Source organism: Lepisosteus oculatus, chromosome 6 (assembly GCF_040954835.1).
Source record: "Lepisosteus oculatus isolate fLepOcu1 chromosome 6, fLepOcu1.hap2, whole genome shotgun sequence".
Classification (NCBI taxonomy): Eukaryota; Metazoa; Chordata; class Actinopteri; order Semionotiformes; family Lepisosteidae; genus Lepisosteus; species Lepisosteus oculatus.
Window position 1 is genome coordinate 33,079,294 of NC_090701.1, and position 21,475 is coordinate 33,100,768.

The 21,475-nt window shown below is 35.4% G+C and overlaps 1 protein-coding gene across 4 annotated transcripts in view; it reads left to right on the forward strand.

Annotated features, from left to right (window-relative positions):
- The first annotated feature begins 6,288 nt into the window (after nucleotides 1-6,288).
- The window catches only part of mindy4 (MINDY lysine 48 deubiquitinase 4), a 56,301-nt gene continuing 41,114 nt past the window's right edge, over nucleotides 6,289-21,475 (forward strand). For 2 of the 4 annotated variants that reach the window (XM_069191201.1, XM_069191202.1), the window contains exons 1-5: nucleotides 6,289-6,552; nucleotides 7,934-8,053; nucleotides 8,211-8,458; nucleotides 9,580-9,859; nucleotides 10,516-10,844. In XM_069191201.1, the coding sequence (XP_069047302.1) occupies nucleotides 6,493-6,552; nucleotides 7,934-8,053; nucleotides 8,211-8,458; nucleotides 9,580-9,859; nucleotides 10,516-10,844 (1,037 nt within the window). In that variant the 5' untranslated portion in view covers nucleotides 6,289-6,492. The remainder of the gene's footprint in view (nucleotides 6,553-7,933; nucleotides 8,054-8,210; nucleotides 8,459-9,579; nucleotides 9,860-10,515; nucleotides 10,845-21,475) is intronic. The other 2 variants (XM_069191200.1, XM_069191199.1) reach the window with 2 other exon arrangements.

Consider the following 21,475-nt stretch of genomic DNA (forward strand, 5'->3'; position numbering starts at 1 on the left):
AGATATTTTTTTTATATTTTATGTGTGTAATAGTTAGGACTCAGAAAGATTTTTTTTTTATTTGGATATCGAAACAGTTTTTTTTTCATTGTACATAGAGTTACTCAGTGATTTCAAGGGTGATGTACAAGAGGTAGTGGGTGCACCCACTAACATGAATGCAAAGGTTTTGTGCAATTACGCATAAGTGCCAAAATCATATCCTACAGCATATTACTACCAGTGTATTGTATAATAACATTACCACTCTGCCTGTGAAGTGGCTTTTAGTCAATTAAATCAATTTTGAAAGGCGGATGTGTTTGGAATGAAATAATTATTTTTAACTTGGACGTATCCAAGTATACTTTTTTTTTGTTTGAAGCACTGCTTAGAAACAAAACTAAACATGGTTTACACACTCTAACAAACTAAGTCATGCATAAACATTGTCACATATCCTTGACATAATACTTTGTTTTCCAGCTCACGGTATAAAAATGCTTTCTAACTTAACCCAGGTTTAATGGTTTTGATAATATAAGATCTCTTTTACTGGCCAATTTCTTGTATTTCCAAATGGAGTAGGATTCCTCTGCTGGCCCCGGGATATGAACTGGCAACCTTCCAGCCACAGGCGCAGATCCTCAGCCACAGAGCCACTGCACTGCCCACCACACCACTTTATAACCTATAGCCTATATACAGTAGTAAAATATGAATCAAACTGAAACATTTTAAATTTGAATTTAACTGAACTATAAATAATGTGGGTACGGCATGGTACACTGGTAAGTATTGCTGCCTTGCAGTGCTGGGGCCCTAGGGCCCTAAGATACTGGTATGTTAATTGATTTCTGGGAAAAGTGGCCTTGGTGTTTGTGTTTGTATGTGGCCAGCGAGTGACTGGTGTTCCATCCAGGGCATACACTTCCTTGTGCCTGTTAATTAACAGGTTAGGGTCTGCCACCCCCGCAACCCTGTAGTGGTTAAAGGGGTTAAGAAATTGGATGGCTGTTAAATAATTTGGGTCACATTTTCCAAAACAATAAAAGTCCATTCCCATTATTAATTCTAGTAGTTAATAAATCATCTGTCTTCATCAGAAAATATGACGTTTTTCTTTAGCAGATTGCAGTTAAATGAAAGAAACAGTAAACCCAAAAACTAACAACAAGAGTAAGTCAATTACTGAAAAACAGGAAATTGCAGTAATTAACTTTCCTAAAAAAGAGGGAAAACCTTTGAGGAAGTGACCTCTAAGTCATCAAGCTGGATGGCCGGTTACCTGCAAGACGATTGGAGCGTTCCAGAACCCGCTTGCCTTTTTCCTCTCAAACCCCCTCCCCCCGACCCATTGTCTTCCAGTCCAGGAACCTATGGAAATTGGTCATTCCCATCTCACCCATCAGGAACGGGAGAAGCGTCTACACGAGGGCCGTCGTCTGTACTGTGGACACTCTGGACACCTTCGTCTAAACTGCCCATCCTGCCCACCACAGCGCCTGCTATTTGGCCCCAAATGGCAGGTGAGTCGAGGACAGTGTTCCATAGCTCCTACTAATGCCTTGTCAATCCCAGCTCTCCTGTCCTGGAGCAACAATAAGCGAACTCGTCTCATTTTTATTGATTCAGGAGCCACCAGAAACGTTTTAGCCTTCTCTGTGGCACGTTCTTGGAACATCTCCTTGCTGCCCATGTACACCCCTCTGCAAGTGCAGGCCTTGAACGGATCCCTTCTTTCTTCGGGCTTCATAAATTGGCAGACCTCACCCCTGTGCTTAAAAATCGGTGCTTTACATTCTGAACATATACAATTCTACCTTCTTGAATCTCCCACCGTAGTCGGGTTGACATTAGAAGCTTGCCACGCCTGGACTGTTACACCAACGTATTAGCATGTTAAAGTGATTTCATTGAGGAGCCTAGCTTTCTTAACTAGTAAGTACTGTAATTACTGGGTGGATTTGGAGGGAGGGAGGTGTCTTTCGCTGGAAATCTCGCCCCCTTCTACTTTGAAAATACCTGTGAAACCGGTTTAATTCATCACAGCCAGCACTCCTGCAGAGAGGGGGCTTGTACTTGCAGTGCATGATTAAATGATTAAATCTTTTCACTACCGACCAATGCACCACGAGTGCCCCTGTCGGTCATTTTGGCCAGCCAATCACTAACCGTGGTGCCCTGCGGTGGCTTTCCCGTACCGCGGTTTTGTACCGTGCATTTTAAATGGCTGCATCTGTAGATGGGCTTTAATTTTCTCCAACTTCAACTTCACTATTACTATACCCCAGGTACCAAGAATATCAAAGTGGATGCCCTTTCACACCTTTGTGAACCCCTAATGTCGATCATCCCCTGGAACACATCAGTCCACCGTACAAGATCCTTGCTGCTGTATGAAGGCATATCGCGGAGTGCCCTCGGGATAAACTTTTTGTAATCAACTCTGTAAGATCCTTGATCCTACAGTGGGGACATGATTCCCGTTTTTCGGGTCATCCAAGAATTAAATGTACACACTAATTGATTTCAAGAGATTTTTTTGGCCTACCATAAAAGGTGTCAGGGATTATGTCCGGTTCGGGCATGCATTGTTTGTGCCCGAATCAAGATTCCTCGTTCCAAGACCCCCAGGTGATCTGCAACCTTTAGCCACTCTGGCTCATCCCTGGTCTCACCTCTTCGTTTAATTTATTACAGACCTTCCTGTTAGCCAAAGTTGCAATACTATCTTAGTTATTGTTGAGAGGTTTTCCAAGTCTGCCCATTTCATTCCTCTCCCTTCGCTTCCCTCTGCTCAGGAACTCGCTGACCTATTCATTCAACATGTTTTCCTACTACATGGAATCCCAAAAATGTTATAGTTTCGGATGGAGGTCCCTGATTTATATCTAGGTTTTGGAAAGGCTTCTGCAAATCACTCAGGGGCTCTGTCTCCTTGACATCCACCTATCATCCCCAAGCAAATGGGCAGACCGAAAGGATGAATTGGGAACTTTTGACTTTTGTAAGGGCATATATCTCCTCCTCACAGAACAACCGGGTTTCCCTGCTACCCTGGGAGAATATGCACATAATTCCCTTTCCACCTCTCCTACTGGCTTGTCTCCATTCCAATGTTCCTTGAGCTAACAACCATCTCTATTTCCTCATTCCCTCCCAGATATTCAGGTGCTGTTGGTTCAGGAATATTTAGTCAAGATACACAAAGTCTGGAAGACAGCAAAATCAGCTCTCCAGTATACCAAGAGTCACCAGAAGCAGACGGCGGATAAACATTGGCAAGTGGTACCCGGGCTCAGACGAGGACAATGGGTTTGGTTGTCTACCTGCAACCTCCCTCTGTGGTACTCTTTTCAATAAACTGGCTCCTCGCTTTATTGGTACGTTTCATGTACTAGCCCAGATCACCACACTTACTTATCGCTTAGCTCTCCCTCCTTCTTTAAAGATCCACCCAACTTTCCATGTTTACCTCCTTAAACCTTGTCACAGATCTCCCCCTTTCAAAACCACACCCTAGAACCCCACTCCCCCGCATTATTGATGGTCTCCCAGCATTTAATGTGAATAAAATTCTGGATTCCTGTTGGTCCAGTTGAACTTTACAATATCTTGTTGATTAGGAGGGTTTCGGACCCGAGGAGAGGTCTTGAGTCGCAGAAAAGGATATTTTAGACCCTCAACTAATCAAAGATTTCCATCTTGATTTTCCCAACTGTCCATCAAGGGTGTCAGGAGCTGCCCCTGGGGAGGGGAGTAATGTTACATCAGGCCCCCAGAGAATTCACCACCCTTAATCAACTCCTTCACATTCTAGTGGAGTCTCCAATTAACTAATCAGATGAACCTTCTTCCACCTGCCTACTTAAACCAACCTGATACACAACTCCTTGCTCAGTATTGGGTTTTTACCTAGCTAAAGCTTCATTGTTTCCTGCTCCCTGTTTTGCATGAGTTCTAGGTTTTTGGCTCTGACCCCTGGCTTTGTCTCTGACTTTGTCTTCTGGATCTCGACTTATTATTGTTATTGTGGATTTACTATCAGTATAAATGTAAATAACACTAAATTTTACAACCAGCTACAGGTATGTATTCGTTGCAGTTTCTACGTCCCTGCTGCAATTTAATAAGCAAACATCTAACACAGCTGATCATTTCTTATCATATTCATATCATATAATTTACCAACATGCATTGCTTTTGCAAGTCAGCATTCCTCAGAGATACTGTATAATGAAAATTAATTTATTTATATTTGTACATCATGGCTCTTATCTCTTAGGTTGGAGATTGAATGTGATTTTTTGTTTTCTTTCCACATACAAATTGCCTGCAAGGTTTATGTTGTTTTTACTTGTCTTTCCCAGCCCTAGCCTGCATAAAACTGCAAGTGCCAACACACATTGCTGAGAACAAGAAAATAATTTTCAGTACATATCATTGTTAATGCCCCTGGAAGTACAATTGTTTTATGTTTTCTAACTTCTGAATGGCTTGCCCACTCAGTTACCAACTTGCTTTTTATAAATCTGAAAAAACAAACCAGAAAAAAGTCCTTGACATTTCAGCTCATTTCACCAGTACCTGGATAAAACATTATTTCTGTATTTCATCATTTTTATGAGTAATCTTTCTTTCAAAATCTAGAACTACATACAAAGGCTGGATAACTTGAGTTATATTCCATGCTCACACCACAATAGAAAGTAACCTTGCCGAGGCCTGTGCATTTCATGGCTTCTGTGGGTGATTACATTTAATTGTTGAATGTATGATGGATTAATTTGTGTTAATACATTCCTTCCTTTGAAAGTACAAACACAAAAGCAGTCAGTTTAGATATGAAATATTAATTTTAAATGTAAGTGTACATTACATCCAGAAAATACTGTGCTTTAAAAACACTTTAAAAAAACAGCACTTGAAATTTACCTTAGTCATCTTTATCTACTTCCTACTCATTAAGTGACTACTGCCTTCTGAAATTATCATAAATATAAGTATATACTAAACACCAAAAGAATCTGTAACTGCAACAATTTCACAAAGTTAAGAGGGAAGTACTGAAATCTTTTTTCAAGACATTTGGTTTCTAAATAAAAACTCAACACACCTTCTTGTGCTGCTTGTGTGACTCTTTTCTTGTGATGGCCTGCTTACCAGACTTGAGTCCAATTGAATATTTGTGGGAAGAGCTGGAACAATGTGGAATCTAGGATTCAGAAAATAGTCAATTACCACAAGCTTGTTTTAGGATCTACAAGAGTAACTGAATATAATTCTAAAGGACAACATCTGAAAACATGGGTAAAGCATGCATCAGAAAAATACAGCTTGTTTAACTCAGCAGTGGCCATACTCTTTTTACCTGGGATTTTGACAGTTTCATTGTTGATGATAATGATCAATTAGCTGTTTGTTAAAATAAGAATGAACCTTACTAAAATATATTTTCATCTTTTTAATAACGTTGGGAATCTGATGCTATTATAATTGATCCATTTGTTTTACGCTTACCATAGTGGCAAAACGTTTTCATTTCGTGGGTTATACTGACCTCTGGTGGACTTTAAATTAATTACTAACTGCACTATTTGCGACAATACTTGAAAACATAAAATGCTTGGTTGTTTAAATAAAGTTGGCAAAGCTAATTAAATATTTATCTCTTGTATTTGTGTGTTTTCATCGCTTAATAACGTTAAACATATATCTGTTTCACGCACACATCCTTTTAGGCAAAAACCATTTACGTTTGTTCAGTTTTTAACTTGGTACTTTAACCACTCCTACAGGAGCTACAGTATAATCGATTATAGTACATCATAATTCATAAATCGTAAAATAATAAAATGCAATAGTTTATTTAGAGAAATTATAATACAGTCTCATTTCAAAACTCCATGCAGCTTTGGGTACAGACCGACAGCTATTAGACGTCAGGTACCAGCGTTTATCTATGTTTTGTATTAAATTGGTATATGAAAAGGCTGCATTGTAGATGTATAAGATTCACAAACCAATAAATTATTAGGTTAAGATAAAAAAATAGGCTTTACAACAGGACTGACATTATTTCAAATCCCATTAAGCTGTACGTTACAATATTTTAAAAACATGCTCATAATGACAAACAATAACAAAAAATCTTCATTGGTTTGTAGTCTTTTCTAAAGAGTAGCGTGACTTGACTAAAGCAAGACACAACGGAAGCTGCGCAAGTCCATTTCCACACAATCACAGATCCATAGCAACCAGCTCCGAAGCTTTTTAAACATGAGTGATGGGTGAATCACGCAATCAAACAGCCCGGATTTGTGATCTGTGTGATTCAGGTCTGCGACTCTCCAATTGGAATTACAGAGGCAGTACTTCCTTAACTGTCTCCTTTGTTTTTGAAAGAAAGTGTGGAATATAACATCGTATTCTTATTTTATAAAGATAAGTAGTGTGCAATTTCTTTTGAAATCCCGAGCAGGGATATATATATATAGTTTTCCAAGAAAAATGACAAACCCAGTGGAAGAGGTTGCTGCATCATTAGTAAGGGAATATCTCAGTCGGAAGGTAAATTACTAACTGGCTAAATACTATATTTTAAGAAAGCTAATCATTCATGTTGTATAATTCGAAAATTGCATTTTAATACGGTTTACAGTACATCGTGTTCCATTCCCCCCCTGTTGTTTCATTTATGTATTGTAGATTTTTAAATGTAAATTGTGGAAGACAAATAAGTCGGCGTTACAGTAGTATTTTTGGCCAAATTTCGAAAACGTTTTCTTTCAGCTCTACTTAACTGGCTTTTGTTTTGTTGTTTTTTTTGTACCCATAGACGACACATAAAAAGGTGTTGCCTACCTTTAACCTCCATGCAAAAGCACATGGTACTGCAGCTGTATCGATAGCTGATCTTACTAACGTATTCCGCTTTTTTGTTGATTCCCATACATACTTTTGAAATATTTGATTTATAGAACGACACATTTGTACCACGGATATCTTACTCCACTGCATGTATTTTAAAGACTAAAGTTCAAGATAAATGTATCACAACAACATAAACGCATACACAAAAATAAAATATGAAATCCCTTTTATTGACTTCTGTATGATCGTGGTGGCCGTAAGATTTTAAATCTTCCAAATCATGCGAGTCTTATTTTCTTCCCTGCATCAGTTTCAGTTTACACGAAATTTCCAGTGAAGGCTACACTGGCTCCAGGTATAACAGTAAATGCGTTAAGACCAGTAGGTGGCACTCTTTCCAATGAACATCAGAAATTCTAAGTTATTAATATGACAAGTTGAAATGGGCTGTTGTCCTTCAGATAAAATTAAGGGAGCTTTTTGATTACAAAGCCCAGGACACAATTTCTGAGATATGAACTGCACAAATCATGTTTTCCTGGCTAAATTCCAATTCATTTTTAATTTTGGCCACTTATTTCTTCTCTCAGTTTAATTTAAGTAGCCTATTTCTTCACTTGTTCACTTTAGCTACTGCTGATACTGAATAACTGCCACGTGTCACCTACAGTAGGTGTGTAGTGTAGTCTCAGTGGTGGGTTACTACATATAAAAGATTAAATAAACTATGCAAATAATTGAAAATGTCTCTAGTTGATCCTACTGTTCATTATGTTACAGTCCATTTAAAAAATCTTCTCCTTTGGTTCCTTAGACCTTAGAATTTCTTCTCAGAAGACAAAAATGCAGTGTTTGGCTTTTTTGAAAAACATTCATTAAAAGCTGTTTTTTGGATGTTGAACTTTGATGTAATTACTTAAGTGAAGTTCCAGATATTTCATAGGGACTGCTTTTTTGACAGTCTCATTGGTTGAAACATGTATACATTTAGATATGGACTGTCATCAAATAATAAGATGTATGCAATCACGGTTATTTCAAAACATATCCCTTTGTTTGCTATCTATTATCTATGTAGGGATTAAAGCAGACAATTGCTAGCATGGATCAAGAACTTCCAAGGACTGATTTAAGCATTAACAACAGAAGTGATCTTCGAAGAATCTTGCATTTGGAGTCTCTTTATAAAAAGAATAAGGTAATTGCAACAGTTGAGAAATGGTTCTGGAACTCTCAGACTGTGCATTAGGATCTTATTTCAAATGCAGCATTACATTTTCTATTTTTTGCACTTTGTTGGCTAATGTGACTCCACACATGCAATCCTTATTGTTCTCTTCCTTTTTGAATTTCAGGCCCAGGAAACCCCTTTAAAAGCAATGCTAGAGATTATTGTAAAGCACCACATGGAAAAATGTGGAGAGACGAGGAGTAAGACTAATAGTAGCAGTGAGCAAGATCATTGTGCATTTTTATTTCAGCCAATTGTAGTGCCTAAGGCTAAGTCTACCATTGTGCCAGCTGTTAGTATGCATGATATCTCTGAAGAGGAGAAAGGAGGAAGTACAGCTGTATCTGACCAAAGTAAAACTGATGTTTACAGGTATGACAGAAAATTTCTTTATTAAACATTTCATTAATCAAATATGTTGGATTTTAAACTAATGTCTGAGGAATCCTCACAGTACAAGTAGCCTTCACCAGTTCTGAAATAACACAAGACAAATATAATACCCTTTAGACACTTACTTTAAAATAAAAACATAAAGAGTTATTAATAAGGCTAAGTTCTTTATCTGTTTCAGTATTGGATTCTGATAATATATATATACGGTACATAGAGGCAACTTTTTTAGTATTTAATATGGTTTGAACAATGGAATTTTCAATTTACACTGCAACTTACAACTCTTTGCCTTTTTTTCCTTTGCAAAGCTTCTTGTAAGGACTGATTTGGAAATGTTGGTAATGGAAAATTAGATTGAAATCTTCCAATGTAAAATTATAATATTGTGTACTTGCAGATATTTGTACTGATTTTACCAAATCACCTTTTTATTTTTGAAATTTCCAGATAAACCTGATAATTAGGAATGTACATTATCATTAAATGTGATTTTGATGGGTATTGAATATTTTTTCATTAAAAAGTTTTTAATAAGAACTGCCTCAGCAGTTTCTCCCTTTATTTTTATTATGCAAAGGGATAATTGACGTTCATACAGTATTTCACCAGATGACATATGATATGATTTCCATTGATGTCACTTGTACATCTCTTTTAGTAAATTGCTGTCTCTTCATGGAGAGATATGCCTTTGATAAAAGGGACAATTTAAAAAACAACTGAAAGTAATGAAATGCACGTTTTAAGTATCATTTATACTTGTATTCTTTTTTTTAACCAGCACCTAATGTTTTTTCTACAGAATGTGGAGGAAAGAGGTGAAGACCTGTATAGATTATTTTCACTGATCATTTAACATCTAGATGGCCACATTAGAAATGAAATAACATTTTCTGGCAGCCTTTAGAATTTTTATATTTATTTTGTATGTTTTGTAAAAATTAGACATGTGAATCACAACATTTCTATTGTGCCAAAATGTGCGAGTGAATACAGAGTCATATGGTCACTGTAGTTACAAAGAAATGGGATGCTTCTAACATTATTTTTTAGAACTTCGTAATTTTTAACCTCTGTTGCTTTTTTTCTATTTTTAGAGCTTGTAAGGATGCACTTCTCCCATCTAATAAATGGCCTTCACCTCAGAAGTCTCAGTTTGACTCTAAAAAAACAGTGAAGCATTTGATAAGCACCAGCTTAGTTTCAGAAAGTGAGAAAGACAATCACATTAAACCTTCCTTTTCAGAAATTGACAATGATAGTTTTAAAGCTGATTTGTATTTAGAAAAAAAGAACATTTTTTCAGAGATTCAAAAACATAGAAGCAGTCGCTTTGTGCGTGGAATGATGGCTGGTCCTATTGCTAGTTCACAACAGGTTAGTGACTTTTTATGCACAGATTTTGCAAAGGTGAATTACATTTTTGTATTATTGTTTTTCACTTAATTTCACATTTTATTACTGATGTGTGTTGATCATTCCCATCACATACTTTTGAATTATTTGCAGGGGCACTTAAAATACATTTGGCGGATATGCCCAATGGCCTCTGTGGAATACCATTTTCAAGTGCGATTTATTTCCAGATTAAGTCTTTTTAATGTGGATTACAGAGAGGAGATTATACATGATTAATCTAGAATATGTATTGACATGCAATCAATATCATTTTCTTGTGAACTGTATACAGTATATCTACCAAACATGTATTTGGTTTAAAAATATAAATGATAAATATTAATACATTGATCTCTACTCCTATATACAGTTTGTATGTTAAGGTATGCAATTGGTGTTCTTTACATACAATAAAAAGATTTTAGCTCAGACCAGACATGTTGCCTGTTAACATTTTCTGTTTACTTTATGGACACTGATGGGCACTAATCTAACTTTATTTTAGATAAAAAACTCTAGGAGTATGGCTAATACTATTTTTAATTATCCTTAGGAATGAAAAATAACCAATAGGGAGCATTTATGTAACATCAAACTGTGACTATATGTGTGATCTTTTTATTTTCCTTCACCAGGAATGTAACAGAAAACGTCAACCAAGAAGACCATCTGGATCAAGTTTTATTCTTCAGTCAAAAGATGAAGATAAGAAAGAAAATTCTGTTCTGTCTCTAAAGGATGGTACTCCAATAAGTACACAATCTAGTAAAACTGCATCCATTGAAGATGCTTTTACAGATGTGCTTTCTCAAAGAGAAAGAAAACAATCTTGTGATACACAAGAAGAGAAAAGGGTTTCTAAACTTCAGACTGGGCTGAGAAAATGTAATGATTCCCTCAAAACTGACAACATGGAACTGAAGAATAAAGAGGAAAATGAACTGTCTAAGGATCTTCTATATAAGTAAGTAATATATGTTTTTTTTGTAACTTAAAAAAAATAACAAATAGAGAAGATACAATGTTTGTAATAATCCCAGGACAATTCAGTTCTTCAGCACAGAAAGATAAAGAAAAGTCTGGCTGTCTGTAATGTAACAACTTTGTACAGAATGTATGGTACACTCCTGTCTTGGAGAGCTGCAAGAATCTTAAGTATTCATTACAGTTTAATTTCTTTGTAAAATTGAGCAACCAAGCAGATACATTGTTTATCTGTTGTCCAAGATATTTTATAATTGGAAGATTGACACACACTGACACACTTCAGTTATTTATAGAACATTTTAAATCATGGGAAGAAGCATGTTTAGTCACAAAACAGTAGGACCATTAAAAAACATACTGTAGCTCTGGTGTCCAAAGAAAATAAACAGGTCACTATAATACTGTACAGCACTCCAAGAACTAGGTTTCCTACTGTGTGACAGGATTTTTCTTTCGGAAATGCAGTGCAGAGCATTTTAAAGATTAATTAAACACTACTCCAGCATATATTGGACTTATTCTGGAAGTTCAAGAGATTTTGTGAAACTGATGCACTTTTTTCTTCAGTACCAAAGGCAATGGATATTTATTAAACTTATGAACTAGTTCAGTATTTTCTTACTTTTTGTATTAGCGTTTTTATTAATACAAAATGTTAAATACTTGAGCTATGCAATATTTGCTTTATTCTTGTTGAGTTTTATCAGTTGTTATTAGAACACATTGCTAAGTACACATTTTTATCTAAGAATGTTTAATAAAGGAAAGGGGTGTACAGTCCTGCACATTCTTAGATGCATGGGGGTGGAAGTACTGGGGAGGCATATTAAAAAGCAGATAAGATTAAACTGATCCAAGGATTGTTTTGAAGTACAGTAAGTGTATTATTATGGACACTAATGTTTATTCAGTGAAACAATTCATTAATATTTGCACTGAGGTGTGGCACTAAAATTATTCTGAATGTAAAAAATCTTCTGTTGCAATAAACCCAGTGTACAAAGTAGAGAATATTCTAATTCAGATTTATACCAGCACATGATGATGGGATGCAAAAGGGGGAAAAAACAGAAAAATCTTAGGGCAATTAGGTCTATAATTTAGTAGAGGCCTATCAAATGAAAAAATAAAATTCACTTTATATCAAACTTATTGAAAACTAATATGAGAACAAAAAGAACGTGTTTGTTGGAGCAAGCTACACCCACTAAGTATGCAACCAAAATGCAAAGCTAATGATGACTGATCAGAGATTTCAACAACTACTGGAGGTATCCCTACTCACCATTGCTACATTACTGTTATTGTTTGCAATCATGCTCTTCCAAAATGCCATCTTTGGAGAGAGTCATGAATGCAAAGACAAACTCTCCACTTTACAATCTACTTCAAAGCAGCTTGGAGCTGAATATGATTGAGGAAATCTAATATAAGCAGTGAACTGCAACCCACAGATCAATATTGCAAGTATTGATCATGTGTAGTGATGAATCTTTGGATGCATTTTGTAAAAGGCATGATTCAATTCCAATGCAACAGTCATCATTTTACAAATAAAATAAGATTAAGTTAAAAAAACCAACAACATTAAAAAGGCTATTAGATGCAGGTTAAAAATATTAGAAAGGCAAAGAATGTGATTTAATGTAATCTTGATGCAGGCTGAAAGTTCAGTATTAAATAATATTACCTTATTAGAACTGTGGAAGATTCAGAATGTTAGGCTTACCGGAGTCAGCTAGAATAAATCTTCTGGGCCTGAAAGTATTCTACCAGTTTTACTCAAATACGATATGGTAATTAAGTAACATTATAGTCTGTCATTTTTTACAAACAAGGTTATGCAGACAATAATTACAGCTTGCCATACTGCCATACTGTACATCTGTAGGGCAGTAGGATTCAAAGTTACTGCTAATGTAGATTTGAATAGGTCTTGCTTAACGAATATGTACTGTATGTATTTGAACAAGTAACAGCAGTAATTGATATGAACAAAGTGTTTGATATTATACTATGGAGGGAGTCTGATATAAGCAGGCTTAAATTTAAAGCAGAAAATCATGTTGTGATACCATCTTGCAAGAATGAGAAAACACCTGTTGCCTTAAATTAATTTAATTTAACCCCCCCCCCCCCATAGGTAACAATATGGTATATTTTGATTTTTCAAAGGTTTTTGACGGATTTTCCTATAAAACATTAATTGCAAGCTTTTAAGCATTCATGTAAATGCATGTACTGTATATAATGTTTCTGACTTACAATGAGAATTAGTGCAGCATTATTTAAAATGAAGTTATTCAGATTTAATATTCTCATAGACTACATGTTGTAATGCGGGGAAGAGTAGCCCAGCAAAATTTGTCATCACCCTAGTATCATATTTAGTACATATTAAATTAAAAAAATATGAATTAAGCATCATTAAACAAAACACCCCCCAAAATAAATAAAATACATTAACGCATACTAAATAAAAGACTACTTAATAAATAGTTTATTGGTACTTTACTTATCAAACTACAGGGCTAAGTTTGCTTGTCCAGGACCAAATTTTGCATACAACTGTATATCCTTTATTATGTTCTTATACTATGAGTGGTTATCGTGCAACTGATCAGAAGATGCCGCAGTTACATTAGACCTTTATAATTATAGGCAGTAGTACTACTGTTGCATGGTAAGCGTTTAAGAGTGCTTTGGCTTCTGAGAAGAAAATATTGTATGACAAATGGATAAAATGCTCAGAAATACAAAAGTTTTATGTTTATACATTCTATGTAAATACTGTATTTGCACATTAATATTTACATCAACCATAAATACTTAATGGAATTCAAATGTATAGTCGTTCCAGATGAAAAGCCAACTCTTTTCTTACAATTTAAAGAATTTTTACTCATTATACAAGCAGTGCTTGTGACTGTGGTTTCTCAACCCACCTTTAAGAATGCACCATTTCAGCACAATGGTAAGCAGACTTTTCGTGCACTCTGCAATTTGTTTCATAATTTAGATATGCTAGTTTCCAAATTTCTTTAAGATATTCTTGGTTTTACACAGAATATGACTTTAGCCGAAGTGCAAACTCCACAAAATGATTATTTCAGACAAAAAAAACTTTGGGGGGCTTAAACTACACCTGCCAAGTCTGTTTAATCTTTGATGATTGAAAAACAACATAGGCAAACTGAATGCTAATGTGAAGTTCTTGCGTTAATTTCACAGTGCCTGGATAGTTGCATGTGGTAGGATGTGGCTTGACTACAGTCTGTTGGACAACAAAGTTAGGTGATAGGTTTTCATTACACTGGCCAGATAGAGACAAGGACATAACAGGTAAACATCATGTAGAAGGGGTATGTTGTAATGGTAAACTGCATTTGGTTGGTCATACTGTAGTTGCTGCCAAATTATTGTTGTCAGAGATTGTGTGTTATTTACATGTTTAATCTCATTGGACTGCTTAGTGACTCTGAGTTGCTTTTATCTCCTTTGAGAGTTTCACAGCTTTTTATAACAATAAAAAAAATACTTTTTGTTTACATTCACCCTAAAGCTAATTTAGAAAAGTATCTAAAATCGTTTATGATGTTACTCTGAAATTGGACTGTACAGCCCCAAATGTTCCTAAGGTTCCCAAGTTGAATTTTAATAGTTGCACTTCAAAACTTTGTACTTTTAAGACCTGTTTCAATTCAAGCTTTATTGTCCCCTAGGGGAAATTTGTTTTATGGCACAGTCAAACACAACACAACACAACACAACACAACACAATAACAATACACATTATCAAAAGGGAAGAGAATACAGCAGTGTTACAGCAGAAAGAAACAAGAAACAAGAGACAAGGTAGTTACCTTACATTGTTTAAGAGTGTAATTGCAGTGGGGATGAAAGATTTCCTGAGTCTCTTGGTTTTACACCTGGGGGCAGAGAGGCGTCTCCCAGATGGGAGAAGTGTGAATTCACAATGGAGGGGGTGAGACACACACTCCCTGATGCTTTTGAGTTTCTTAGTTACCCTCTGTTTGTAAAGGATGCTTAAATTGATTTGATTATTCCCGATTATTTTGCCACTTATATTTACTAATTTAATTTACTACTATTTACCCAGCCTATTACAATTACCAGCACTTATGTTGCCAAACCAACAAGTGGAGCAGTGTGTTAAGACACTTTCAATTAATGTTTTGTAGAAAAGTGTAAGAATAGTTCTATCCACCTTAAAGTACCTGAGTCTCTGTTGGCCTTTTTTATAAATCGTGTCACAACATTTGTGCCATTTTAGGTTCTTGTCAGCGACCAGTCCCAACTACTTACAGTCATTGACAATTTCAACAGGCTGACCATCAATTATAGTGGGTTGAGGGGGTGTGGTATTTTTCCTAAAATCAATAACCAGTTCCTTTGTTTTTGAAACATTTAACTTTAGGGAGAACTTGTTGCACCAGTTTGTAAAATCATTTAGAATGGGCCCATGATGGTATTCAGTGTTCTTTAATAAACTGACAGATAAATAGTGATCTATGCTATGAGAAAATTTTAAATATCTACTAATACCTTGCAAAGTCTCCGCACAGTTAGTCTAATCACAATACAGTGCTTTTCAGGCCAGTTTATTAGTAATTTTTCAAATGGGAACAAACTGGACATAAGATCAGTAGAAGTCTGGGACTAAAAAAGTACTAAACAGCTACATGGTTTGACTATAAACAAGTGTATGTCTTTAAGGGGACATCAGAGAATATTCATTAATTTGTTGCTGTAATATCTGATTATATTACTTTCTATGTAGATTTATTACTACATCCAAATACTTAAAGGATTTTTTTCAATAAGACGTGGGTAACCAAGAAATCCTAATAAAGAAACCTGATTTTTCTCAGGGGGATGCACAGCTCAAGAGGGCAATTCAGAAAGAGGTGAAAAGAGAGATCAGGAAAGCTAAAGGTTAGTACAGGGAAAAAGAAAAGAGTGTACTGTTATGACTATGATGAGGGCAGGTAATTAAATCTGTGTCTATTATTTCTTAGAAGGGCAATACTAATATTTTACCAGTGTTAAATGACATAAGGTGGATGGACATAACATAATTTTACAAATGGGGGGGCAGTTACACAAATTGTGAAAATTTGACCAAGCAGTTAAGTCAATATCTAAAATAATTATTCATAACCCCCAACTTGTAAGTGATTTCTCCAGAATATACCCAAGTGGTTGGTATAATTAGAGGAGTGTGGATTCTTTAGTCTCTTGCACAGCTTTGGTGAAAAGATTAATAATCCAGGCACACTTAGTTAAACAAATATTTATTACAATTACGAGACACAAACTACACTACACACAACAAAACAATACAATACACAAGTTATTCTATGTATAATATTTACAAAGAAGGCATATCAGGCCTACATTTCTAATCACCTAGAAAAAAACTAAGTATAAAAGTAAGTAAAAGTAAAATTTCTACTAAGTATAAAACTCTTAAATAATGCCTACAGAGGCCAAAGAAGAGATATGCTGCCTTCTAAATAAATGTGATACCACCTGCAGTTAAATCTTTCTCTCTGCACCCAGATGCCACACAATAAATGGGAGCCTATCTCCCTTTTCTAAAAATGCAACCTAAGCAGGAAAGACGTTTTTGACCAAGGTATCTGTTACCCAGGAAACCCAATTTCCCTCAAGACAAAGCATAGTAAGCTTTCTCTAGCAAGGTTCAAATACTTAGCTCCAGTTGGGTTTTGTTTGGATGATCATGATGTGGTGCATGTTTCAAGTTCAACTCCTCTTGACTACTCTCTCTTCTCTCTATTTGTGTCTTCTTGTTCTCTTCTTCTTGTTATTAATGTGATCTTATATTGTATGTTTCTGTACTGCTCATTAACCCACAACTTGCCTAGGTATATCAAGGTAAACTTTACAATAGTTTTTTTGCTGAAGGGACCCCCCAGACCTCAGCCAAGATCCTCTCAGCTTTAAAGCTAGAAGCGTTTACTCTTCCAAGTGTCACAAACTTTATCTAAAATCTAAGAGACACTTCTCAGTTACAATTTAATTTACTGTTACAGCTTTAGGTAACTTGCAATTTTGCTTGTTAGTTTGGATAAATAACTACTACAAACTGTAATGTTTGGGGGGAATAGTGAACATACTGTAAGAAACAAAAAATATTGAGGTTCCCATTTGGAAGTCACCTCTTTGCCCCAACATGTAATCTAGGACATTGCTTTTCCCCTCTGCAATATCACTTTTAAATGAGCCTTGTCTGGTCCTGGTTTATATGTCTTTATTGATTATTTAAGTTAAGAATTCCATAAAATGTATAATTTATTGTATTTATCATTAATATTATTCTCATTATCACAAATAATTGATTGTAAAGCATACATTACAATTTTGTTGGTAGGAACTATACTGTACATAGAAGTTGTACAGTATGTATATATTATATACACATTTTATTTTGTTAAAAATAATTTGATAATGGATATTTCAGACAATTCAAATACAACAAACTTTGCATTTCATGTTTTTGAAACTGAAGAGCATCAGAAAATCATTTTACTCTTTTGGAATTATATTTAAATTACATGTTGATACATATCTCTGATACTTATAATTTGAAAAGCAGAAAGTGTATATAATTTGAACAATGCACTGCATCTGTTTGTTTTCTTAAGAAACATTGTGTATCCTGTACCCATTGTTCCTATAATAGATGTACAGATATTGTGGAACAATGACATGCTTTGAAGAAATGACAACTGCATGAGAATAAGATGATTTTGACACGAAACGTGTTCATTACCGTTGTTAAATATTTCCTTCTTTTGTATCAGGAAAACCTTTTTGTTTGATATGTTTTATATTGGTTGATATTTGTTTGTATTTAAGCAGAAAAATTTAGAATTATATGCTGAAGTAAATATTTATGCCTGATATTTTTGGTGAGCAGACATTTTGCTGTAAGTAAATCAAATTATTTAAAAAGGGACTGATCTATTGTTGAAGTCATGTCCTGAATTTTATGTGTTATACGCTTTGAATGTTAGGGTAACGTATCCTACTACAGTACATTACACCCAGTGGTCTCCTTCATGTTTTGTCTTTGGTTGTGAAGAGTAGTCCATACTAAGACTCTATATGCTTGGCATCTGTAGTATTAAGAAAGAGTTTGCTGCCAGTGCAGAATCTGGAATATGATGTGGACCTGGTAGTGAGCCCAGAAACCTCACTTGAATTCACGTTCACTGTCAAAAACAAATTGTTTTATACAGTGCCATTTAAGGTGGCTACTCAAAGAATGACAGAATGACAACAAGAATAAAAAATACACAAGTTATGCACAATGAGAATATACAATGAGAGGAGACACTAGATGGGGGTACTTTTAATACAGTAGGACCAGAGGAGTAAAGAACAGAACTCATTAAGTAAAGGCTCTTCTAAAGAAGAAGGTTTTGAGTCTAGATTTGAAGGATAGAGTTCCAGAGCTTTGGGTCTTAACAGGAGAAGGCCATAAGACCCATAGAGTGTAGATGGGCTTGGGGGACAGATAAGAGAACAGAATTAGAAGAGTGAAGGTTGTGAGGTGGGGAGTAGGGCGATAGTAGCTCAGGCAGGTACTGAGGTGCCAAGCCATGCAAAGCCTTATAGTTGAGCATGAGGATTGTGCAAAACCTGACAGGAATGCCAGTGCCGGACTCCAGGATAGAAGTAATGTGATCACTTGCACTAGACCTGGTCAGGATTCTGGCTGCTGAATTTTGAACATACTGGAGTTTGTTCAATGTGCGTTCAGAAATCACAGCAAGTAGAGTGTTACAGGAGTCAATACAAATTGTAGAAGTCAAGATGTGCTTAAATTGGCAAATATAATCTGATGTTTTGTTAAAGTTGTCAGATTAGATTTCTTTCTGCTTTCATTTTTTGCATTATGGAGCTGATCATAATTTAAACAAAAACCAGCACTGAATGTATATTTGTAGTCTAAGATGGTTGGACAAAACATTTTTGTTACCAGGATGAAGTTACTTAAGATTCTGCTTTGTATATTCTAAAGAAGTGCTATCATTTATATAAATTGGAGTTCTGTTATGTTTAAGAGCAGATATGGGTGAAACTGAGCCTAAAATTGTTAAGCTTCACTTTGAATTTAGCTGTTGCAGCATCTGCCACAGAGAAATGTGAGACAAATCTAGCTGTTGAGTTAGTCTTCCTGCCTCTCTTCAAAAATACCCACTACTCTGCATCTCAACGTGGTCTTGTTTTTGTATTGTAACTGCTCCCAGTTTTATGTCGGCAGTGTGGAGAATGGCAGGCTGTAGACGACATTACAGGCTTGCAGACCTTTTCATTACAATTGGGCTTGCTAATGATTGAACAGGTCATAGCTGAGTTTTCATTGTTCAGTGTAATTTTTATAAATATTTAATATTCTTAGAGCCAATGCATTTGTACTCAGATAAGGGAGAGTAATATATGTCTTTTTAACCACACATTCTATATACTATAGTACATTATGCGATGGTATAGGATTGGAATTGATTATATGTAAAACTTGCTAATCATGCAAATGTCAAGACCCAACTGCATAAAATGTCCGCATAAAAGTGCTCATTTTCTTTTTCCATGGCACTATAGAAGCCCAATAGTACAGTAACTGTGTGTGTCCTGAAAAAAAAACAACAACATAGCATTACTTTTCAGAACATCTAAGCTCCTAACTACAGTTCTTCCACTGCTTCTTGAAGTAACCTTATCTGACTGAGATGATACTTCTGTGTTCCCGACCATTATTAGTATGAAAATGTAAAAATAATTCAATCATTTCTAATATCATAATATATAAAGCTTTATAAAGTGAATCTGTGCAGGTCTAATTATTAGCTCTTCACTAGTTTAATTCTTCACTAAACTTAACTAGTTTAATTAATCTATAATTTATTTGAAACATGATTCTCTGAACGAGTTTCTTCCATTGTAGTTCTGTATGTGCTATTATATTATGATTAAAAATACTTAAAATGCTTTACTCTTCTTTGAGAATTTTAAGTGTGTGAATTTGACTTAGATGATTATAAATTTGTAAAGTAATACGCTGGATATCAGCTAGAGGCAGTGCAGCTCATAATGTCTTTATTTATCATCTGTACTTCAATCTGTTCTTTTTTATATGGAAAAGAATTATGGTTCAGGTGTGAAAATAACACCATGATCACAGCACTAGAACTTAGTCTGATGGTAAAATGGCCCTACGCCTTTATCCATACTGTCTACATAGACAGAAAATTTTGTCACAGAAGTCTCCAAAGTATTATCCGTAGTCTAAATAGCAAGGGTCAATGTCTTAATGTTCAAGACATTACTTTATGATTTCTGTTTGTTGTGTTTTGGTAAATTCAAAGTTTAAAGCAGAAAGTTGCACGTGAAAAGCATTATTATTTATTTTTAACTGGCACCTTTTTGTTCTTTTGTAGTCTGGGAAAAATCTAAAGGGACTAGGTGGAAGACATCCTCTAGAAAAAAAAAACAATCAGTGGCTCAAACGTTGTTCAGGAACAATTATTCCTGTATCTGATAGCTTTAACAGAAGTTGAAATGTTGAACATACAGTTTCTCATAAGAAAATTTAAATTCTCCTGAGGTCAAGTAGAAAACAACCTGTGAACTCACTTTGGTGAAATTTATGAACATTATTATTTTTTTTATATCATAAAACTGATCTTGGTTGGCATTAGAGTACCAAATAATTGGAAGTAATGTTATTCTTTAAATATGGTCTATAGTTGTATGCAAAAGTTTGGGTACCCCTGGCCAAATTACATGTTTTGTTGATTTTCTAAATGAAAAGAAGTTTACATAGCCTCTGCAATTAACAAACATATTTCTACAAATTTTAATGCAGAGTTACTATTTGTTTGCTGAATTTAACAGATTGTGGGGAAAAAAAAGTAAATGTGGCATTTGCAAAAATTTGGGCTCCCTATCAGTCAGTGCTTAGTAACACCCACTTTGGCAGAAATCACAGCCTGCAAATGTTTCTTGTAGCCAGCCAACAGTCTTTCTGTGCTTGCTTTAGGAATTTGTTTTCACTCTTCCTTGCAGAACGCTTCTAGTCTATTACAGATTGTCAATAATATTCAAGTCTGGGGACTGTGAAGGCTATTCCAAAACCTTAATCTTTCCTTTCTTGAAGTAGTTCATGGTTGATTTTGAGGGATGTTTTGGAACATTGTCTGTCGTAATATCCAAACTCTTTTCAGCTTCAGCTTCTTCAGTGACTGTGGGACTTAAGCTTCCAGGACTTGTTGATACTTAGTAGAATCCATTCTTCCCTCTACCTGCACAATATTTCCTGTGCCCCTGGCTGCCACACAACCCCAAAGTATAATAGATCTACCCCCATGCTTTACAGTTGGCAAAGTGTTCTTTTCTTTCTTTCTTTTTTTCTCCAAACGTACCTTTGGGGATTGTAGCCAAATAGTTCAATTTTTACTTCATTAGATCAGAGCACTTGGTTCCAAAATGCCTTTGGCTTATCCAAGTGTTGTGTTGCATAATGCAGACGTTGACTTTTGTGATGAGATCGCAACTAAG